At 47.3% G+C, this 8,722-nt stretch overlaps 1 protein-coding gene across 3 annotated transcripts in view; it reads right to left on the reverse strand.

Moving 5' to 3' along the window:
* BTBD8 (BTB domain containing 8) overlaps positions 1-5,270 on the reverse strand; it is a 94,159-nt gene extending 88,889 nt beyond the window's left edge. For all 3 annotated transcript variants that reach the window (XM_079776449.1, XM_079776448.1, XM_079776447.1), the window contains exon 1: positions 5,013-5,270. In XM_079776449.1, the coding sequence (XP_079632575.1) occupies positions 5,013-5,161 (149 nt within the window). In that variant the 5' untranslated portion in view covers positions 5,162-5,270. The remainder of the gene's footprint in view (positions 1-5,012) is intronic.
* Positions 5,271-8,722: the final 3,452 nt, after the last annotated feature.

The following is an 8,722-nucleotide window of genomic DNA, read 5'->3' on the forward strand; positions in this document are numbered from 1 at the left end:
ATAAAATAATACTGGATGTTAGAAAAAAAAGCCCCCCAAAAACCAATGGCTTTTCAAAACTGCCTCTAGATACATTCCAAACGCTCTACTGAAAAAAGGCCTCCATGATTTAGTGTCACTTTATCTATTTACCCTCATCTACTGTCACTCTGATTGCCTGCCAAACCCACAATCCCCTCCTAAATAAAGCTGCCAAATTTGTTTATTATTTATATACTAGAGGCCCAGTGCACGAATTTGTACACCAGTGGGGTCCCTCAGCCTGGCCTGCAGGGATCGGGCCGAAACTGGCTCTCTGACATCCCCCAAGGGGTCCTGGATTATGAGAGGGCACAGGCCAGGCCGAGGGACCCCACCGGTGCACGATCGGGGCCGGGGAGGGACTGCGGGAGGGCTCCACGGTGTGTCCGGCCTGTCTCATCCAGTCCCAATCAGCTGGACCCCAGCAGCAAGCTAACCTACCAGTCGGAGCATCTGCTCCCTGGTGGTCAGTGCACATCATAGTGACTGGTCAAACAGTCGGACACTTAGCATATTAGGCTTTTATTAGTACCACACGATCCTGATACTCTTAACCACATCTAAATGGTCAACAGACGGAGCCAAGGTTAGCCATCAGCCAATGTGGTAGTTAAACAAGTAAACTCTGGCAGAAACATTCTATAATAAACAAGGACCAACTGATCGCACTCTAAGTGTTACAAAGCTCACCCAAAGTGGAGTAAGAAAAAGAAATGTGTGAGAGAAGCGAAGATGAAGGAACAAAGTTACTGGAAGATCAGTTTATATAGAGAAGGCAGACTGGGTTCAAATTCTGGTCATGTCACCTGGGGCAAGTCACTCTACTATCTGGAGCCAGACTGCCAACATTCTTCTTCCAACTCCACTGCTTGTCTTCTAATGCTCAGTTTCCTTTTATGTTGAATGAATGGGAATAATAATAAGATTTACCTTACAGAGGAGTAAATAAACCATTCTGTATCAACCCAGGGTCTAGCTAATAGTAGGATGGCAAGAAGTATTACATATTTTTACTACAATTGTCCTGAATAATGGTCCATTTCACAGTTGCTGTTATATCCCCAGCAACTTTCCAATTCTACATCAGATCTCAGATTTGGCTTTTTTTTATGTTGAAACTGTTTCCTGTTTTTCCTTACTTCTCCATATATCCTAATGCCTCAGGTAACCCAGAGGTGTTTCTGTTCCTTGCTGTTTAGAAGAATTTGATACAACTTGCTTTCCGAGACTATATCAAGCTCTTTCCAAACTCCATTCCCCTTGTTTAAATACCCTCTGATTTCTCCCTTACTAATCTCTACCTAATCAATTTTAATCAACCCCCAGAGATCATTCAGATGTTACCTTATAAAGCTTTCTACAACTCACTGGGGTCCCAACATCACTTTTGTTTGGTTATTCTCTCTCTCACTAGAGCAGGCGTCCTCAAACTACGGCCCGCGGGCCACATGCGGGTGTTTTTGCCGTTTTGTTTTTTTACTTCAAAATAAGATATGTGCAGTGTGCATAGGAATTTGTTCATAGTTTTTTTTAAACTATAGTCCGGCCCTCCAACGGTTTGAGGGACAGTGAACTGGCCCCCTGTTTAAAAAGTTTGAGGACCCCTGCACTAGAGTGTAAACACAAACACCAAAGCCATATCCTATTAATCTTTGATTCTACAGGAGCTTGCTCCTAACAGAGCCAGGTAGGTGCTAGCTACTTCATTAATATTTTAAAATAAATCAATGATATTGCTGTGCTTGAAGAATATTAGCATTTAAGGTGGCTGGGTGAGCATGTGAAGTTTTTTTGTAATTAAAAAGATGCTGCACCTATTTTTTAATTTTTACTCTTTTAGAGACAGTGGGAGGGGAGTGACAGAGAAGAGATACATCAATGTAGAGGTATGTGCCCTTGACCGGAACCAAACCTGGTACCCTTCAGCCCGCAGGCCTACGCTCTATCCACAGAGTCAAACTGGCTAGGGCCTGCACCTATTTTTCTTAATTTTCAACTAGAGGCCCGGTGCATGAAAATTCGTGCACACAGGGGTCCCTCAGCCCAGTCTGCACCCTCTCGCAGTCCAGGACCCCTCAGAGTATGTCCACCTGCCGGCATAGGCCCACTCCCCAGGGGACTGGGCCTAAGATGGCAGTCAGACATCCCTCTGGTAGCCCGAGAGCCCTAGGGGGATGTGCGACTGATGGCTTAGGCCTGCTCCCCGCAGTCAGATATCCTTGGCGCTGTGGAGGACGCAGGAGAGGCTCCCGCCACTGCCGCTGCGCTTACAGGAGTGAGCCCGGATTGTGGCTGAGCAGAGCTCCCCCTGTGGAAGCACACTGACCACCAGGGGGCAGCTCCTGCATTGAGCGTCTGCCCCCTGGTGGTCAGTGCGCATCACAGCAACCGGTAGTTCTGGTCTTTCTGCCCTTACGGTCAATTCGCATATTACCCTTTTGTTATCCTGTCTAATAAAAGAGTAATATGCAAATTAACCATCACTCCGCTACACCCACAAGCCACACCCACCAGCCAATCAGAGAGATTGGGGTTAATGCAAATTAACCCCAACCAAGATGGCTGCAGCCACAGAGAGCAAGAGGGAGGCTTGGGTTTCCCTGGCAATGGAGGAAGCCAAGCCTTCCACACACCCTGGCGGGCCCAGGCCTCCGCTCATGGGTATAAAGTTTCAATTATAGAAGGTAAATAAATTCCAACAGAAATGGCTGCAGCCACGGAGCTGCAGAGAGCAGGAGGCTAGGGTTGCCCTCAGCGATGGAGGAAGCCAAGCTTCTGCAGCCCTGGCCAGCCTAGGCCTCCACTCCAGGCTACAAAGTTTCAATTATAGAAGATACATAAATTCCAACAGAAATGGCTGCCGCCAGGGAGCGAGCAGGAGGCTTGGCTCTGCTCCAGGCTACAAAGTTTCAATTGTAGAAGATAAATAAATTCCAGATTCCAGGGCCTCTTCTTGGGTTGCTGGTGGGCATGACTGGCCTGCAAACCACCACAGGCCCCTCGCTCAGGCCGCCCCACGCCCCAAGGGAACCCCCACCCTGATCTGGGACACCCTTCAGGGCAAACCAGCTGGCCCCCACCCATGCACCAGGCCTCTATCCTATCTAATAAAAGAGTAATATGCAGATTGACCATCACTCCAACACACAAGATGGCCGTCCCCATGTGGTCAAAGATCCTGCCCCCATGTGGACACAAGATGGCCACCACAAGATGGCCAGCAGGGGAGGGCAGTTGGGAGGGACCAGGCCTGCAAGGGAGGGCAGTTGTGGGCAATCAGGCCAGCAGGGGAGGGCAGTTGGGAGGCACCAGGCCTGCAAGGGAGGGCAGTTGGGGGCGATCAACCCTGCAGGGGAGGGCAGTTAGGGGTGACCAGGCCTGCAGAGGAGGGAAGTTGGAGGCAAACAGGCTGGCAGGGGAGCAGTTAGACATCAATCAGGCTGGCATGGGAGTGGTTAGGGGGTGATCAGGCTGGCAGGCAGAAGCGGTTAGGGGCAATCAGGCAGGCAGGCAGGTGAGCAGTTGGGAGCCAGCAGTCCTGGATTGTGAGAGGGCAGTAGGACATCCCTCGAGCGGTCCCAGATTGGAGAGGGTGCAGGCTGGGCTGAGGGACACCCCCACCCCCCGTGCACGAATTTCGTGCACCGGGCCTCTAGTATAGGGTAAGAACTTGGGAGCGCAGGGTCCTGTCCTTAACTGCTGCTAGAATGAAGATAAATTGTTCACCTGCTGTACTTTTAACCTAATTTTCTTTATATAAATTAAATATGTTATCTTCCTTAAATTCATGACACTTTCTGCTCACAATACAGCCAGAAGAATAAGGTCACCGAAGAGGAGCACCTTATCCTTAGAGACTCACCCTAGAAACAGAACAACTTCAGACTTGTTTTTTCCATCTTTTCCATCCATCCACTACTGGTGGAGACAAAGTAGCATCTCTGGTAGATAGGCCCAAACTAAAAGGAAATGTTTTTAACCTTATAAAGTTCATTTTATAGCTGCTGGAGCCTTTTAAGTGTGAGTGAAAGTGCTTTTTAAAATGTAGAAAGCTGCACAGCTGTTAGTTATTAGTAGTAACTGTGTTTACTCTAGTTCAGTAGTTCTCAAAGTGTGGCTCAGGCCAGCAGTATCAGCATCACCTGGGACCTTGTTAGAAATGCAAAAACTTCAGGCCCAACCTGGACCAAATGAATCAGACCTATGGTCTGGGACCCGGTCAATCTAAATTGTAATAAGGCCTCCAGGTGATTTTGATGCACATTAAAGTTCAAGAATCAATGTTTTGGTGGAAATGGAAATTAGCTAGAGAATACTTCTAAGCTTCCTTTTCTTTGGAAACTGAGGTGACTTTAGCTGGATTTACCATAGTCTGGGTTAAGTTTCACAACAACCCTCCATCTGCTGGGGTCTGCAGGGAGCGCGCAGCTGCTGGGAGCTGTAGAGGGTTCTAGGTGGAGAGGGGAAGCCAGGTTGCAATAGGGAAGTATTTCTATGTCAGCATTTGTGATGAATCGTTTAAAGAGAGCTTGGAAGAAAGAGACCTCCAAGCCTCCAGTAACTTGTTCTACTTTTCCTCATTCTAAATATTCATTATTTTTCTGCCTAATTTTATCACTTTTCTTAAAACTGCTTAAGCTTGGCACAACGTGTACGTTTCAGGACCGCGACCCCTGGAGGCACCCCGACCTTAGCGGGATGTCTTTCAAGACCTAAGCCGTGTCGGAGTATGTGGGCACCAACTGGTGCTGCCCATCACTATGATAGTGACTTTGGTTTTCTTTTGGAATCTGGTACGTGGTCTGCGAGCAGCTCGGGACTGGTTACTGCGGGAGGGCGAACCGCTCCGTAGGGAGGAGACTGCTGAACGCCGCGCAGCGGCCCGAGGCGCGGAGAACCAGGTGGGGGCAGAGTCGGAGGAGAGCCGCAGCCTCGGGGGCGGGGGTGGGCGCGCCGAGAACTGAAGCGGCTGCGTCCCCGCCTCCTCCTACCTGAGCAGATCCTGGCTGAGCTGCTCCGACACCAACGCCTTCAGCCGGCGCCGCTCACACGGCCCCTTCCTCGGCAGCCCCTTAGTGCACGCTGCCGGGGGCCCCACCGGTCCCGTCGGGGCCGCGCCGCCCTCCCCGCGCCGGGCCATGTCCCGCAGCGGCTGGCGGCGCCGGCGGGCTCCGGGCGCAGCCTCACGCCCCACCTCCGGAGGAAAGGGGCGGCTCCGACCGAACGCTCGGCTCCGACCGGAATCCGCCCCCTCGAGGAAAAGGTGGACGCCTCCCGTCAGTGGGTAGACGGTCCCTGACGGCTGCCGAACTGCAGTCCGGGACAACCCCGGAGGCGGGGCCGCGCCGGCACGTGACCCGGGGAGGCAGTGCGCAGGCGTAGTAGCTGTGTTTACCTCTGCCGGCCAGTACCCGGCCCTTCGTTGCTCCAGGGGCAAACGGTTCCCTCGGGACTACCCAGCCCCTGGTGTTCCTCATCCCGTTCCTCTTCTTTGCTTCCGGGTTGTTGCTAGTCATTCATTTTCATAGATGTTTTATTGGGAGCTAAGTTCTAATCAACCCTTGCAGCCTTTCTACACTATGTGGGATGTCAGAGCACCACCACACACACACACACACACACACACACACAAGGTTCACAAGACCCTTCCAGCGGCCAGTGGCACTCCCTTACTTAAGTGGCTTTGGGCAAGAAAAGTTGGGGGTTCTGGGGTGCAGGGGAGAACATAAAATCAGCAGGAGTCAGAACACTCCTGAGTCCCCTGCAGAGGGGGTGTACAGCATCTCGAGCGAGCGCATATAATTGCTCTTGGGCTTGGGCTGAGAAATGTTGGGTTATAGGACAGCACTTTGCTTATAAAGCCACAGCATGACTATGAAGAGAGGAGGTAAAGTTGTAGGGACAGCGCCTTTGAGTAGGAAAGTGGGAGGATTGAGGAGTTACAGAGTTTTGAATATTTTGGCCTGAAGACAATAGCTGTAGTGGAATCATTTAAAAAGTTTTTTAATACTGTACTTTCTACAAAGGAAGAAAGCTCATTCGTTTTGTTTCATTCAGAAGCTCTATACAAGGTAATGAGTAAAATACTAATTGCTTGGAAAATACACAGACCTTGTACCATAAGATTGGCCAAGAAGTAGCCATTTCTCCAAATAATGCCCTTCTCAATTATTCAGACACCTTAATTAAAATGTAACTGGATGATTGATTCTTATTCCTATAGAAAAGAGGAGTGTCAGAGATAATATAATGGTTAATATTTATTGAGTGCTTATTAGGTGAGAAAACTGCCCTACCTGCTTTATATGTATTAATTTAATTAATCCTCACAACCACCATTTAGGTAGATACTGCTATGAGCCCAGTTTACATATAAGGAAACATGCAAATTTAGATGATGAAAATGTAAAACACAAGTGAGTGAAAACATGAAAGTCAGGAAAATAGCTTGGTTTTGGGAGGAAGGAGAAGGTTGTAATTATGCTTGGTGGGCTGGGGAGCTGGAACAGTTTTATGTCTTGATCCAAGTGTTAGTGATAAAAACGTTCATCTTGAAAAATATTATATTAATGCCCTAGTGGGTTTGGCTCAGTGGATAGAGCATCGGCCTGCAAACCAAAGGGTCCCAGGTTTGATGCTGGTCAAGGGTATGTACCTTGGTTGTCTGGGAGGCCTTGGTTGCAGGCTCCTCCCCAGCAGAACCTTGGTTGGGGCTCGTGCAGGAGGTAACCAATCAATGTGTTTCTCTCACGTCGATATTTCTCTCTCTTTCCCGCTCTCTTCCGATCTCTCTAAAAATCAATAGAAAAATATCCTCGCATGAGAATTTAAAAAAAAATTAGAAGAAAAATATATGCATTTAATATATATTATATACTTATGTATTAACTGTTAACTACAGATTGGTTTGATCTGTATTTGTTTTACAATAAAAATAACTTTGTGTTACATATTATGTTAAACATTTTGAGTTAAAAGGTAGAGTATAATAGCCAAGCCCATATGGTACAGTGGTTGAACATTGGCCCATGCACCAAGAGGTCACCTGTTGGATTCCAGATTAGGGCATATGCGGGGGTTGTGGGCTTGATCCCCAGTAGCGGGTGTGCCAGAGGCAGCCGGCAGCTGATGGATGTTGATGTTCTCTCTCATTCATCCGTGCTTCTATCTCTCCCACTCTCTTTCTCTCTCTCCCTAAAATCAAAAAAATATATATTTTCTAAAAACGGTAGAGTATAATAAATGACTCGGAATTCCGCTTCTGACGGAGGGGGCTTTGCTGAGGGTCACATTGAGCTGCGAGTGGTTTCAGGGGCATCTTTAAGAGTCAGCAACATGGCAGAAGACATCAAGACCAAAATCAATAGCTACCCTTTTAACAGCCACTTCAACCAGAAACTGTTAGCCAAACTACCTGGACCTCCTCCACTGTGAGAAGACAATGGCCGCTAGAGGGGGTGATGTCTCCATGTGCAAATGGTACCAGCATGTGTGCAAGTCCCTCCGCCCCAGATCCTGGGACCACCACGGGGCAAAAGGCAGTTTCCTGAGAAGATCTGAACTGGCTACATCCCACCCTGGGATCCTGAATCATGGGTTAACTAATATTAAATACTTGCTGGAAAATTGAAAAATAAATAAATGACTCTGATATTTTATATAGTTCATTTTCTAATTAGATACAGTTTTAGAGTTAAGCAGATGTCTGAGTAATGTACCATTTTTTTCAATAAAGATATCCCTTGGCAACTGCTTTTAAGCGAAAATCTCTTATTCACATTACTATTTTCCAGTACATCTTAAAACTTACTGTATTTGAATTACATGTGTGCACTATTACCATGGAAATATTTGTATCCTCTCCAAATTCAAAAATGGAAATCTAACCCCCCGTGTGATGGTATTTGGAGATGGGGCCTTTAGGAGGTGACCGGGTTATAAGGGTGAAGCCCTCATGAATGGGGTTAGTAACCTTATAAAAGACACTCCAGGGAGCTCTCTCCCTGGTTTACTAGGTGAGGTGTGCAAGAAGATAGCCACTCATCTGTGTACCAGGAAGCAGGCTCTCACCAGACACCAAGTCGGCCAGTGCATTGAACTTCCAAGCTTCCAGAACTGTGAGAAATAAATGTTATTTATAAATTACTTAGCTATAGTAGTTTAGTTGTGGCAGCCCAAATGGACTGAGACAGAAGGGATTATGAAATATCATTTAATGATCTCCTCCTCTTGGGTGAGACCTACATGGAAATTATCTGAAAACAATCATTGGTGTTTTTCTTCCCCTTTCCTTCAGCTTTCCCCATCTGCTTACCTTTCTCCCATTCATTTCTTCTTCAAAATACCAGGAAGCTAACTCATGAAGTTTAAGCTTTAGGGGCCCTATTTGCACAAGCTCGTTCCAAATCTCTAAGTAAGGTCCCTAGAAATGTGTCTACTTGAGTATGTTTTTGGTAAAGTTTGCAAAACTAAGAGATGTTGACCACAAATGATCAAGACTTACCCCTTAGTCAAATGTCCCCTCATAACTGATGACAGTGAGTGGCTACAGGCAATTTTGAGACTTAGCCACAATGAAACTAAGTTGGGGATACAGTAGTTTAGATTAGCAAGGAATATTTATTGGTTCAAAATCACTTCCACATCTAAGTAAGTTGCTCCCTGTTCTGGTGTAGAAATGGCTTCTAGGAATACTCGTTGA

The sequence above is a fragment of the Cnephaeus nilssonii genome, assembly GCF_951640355.1.
Source record: "Cnephaeus nilssonii genome assembly, chromosome: 7".
Classification (NCBI taxonomy): domain Eukaryota; kingdom Metazoa; phylum Chordata; class Mammalia; order Chiroptera; family Vespertilionidae; genus Cnephaeus; species Cnephaeus nilssonii.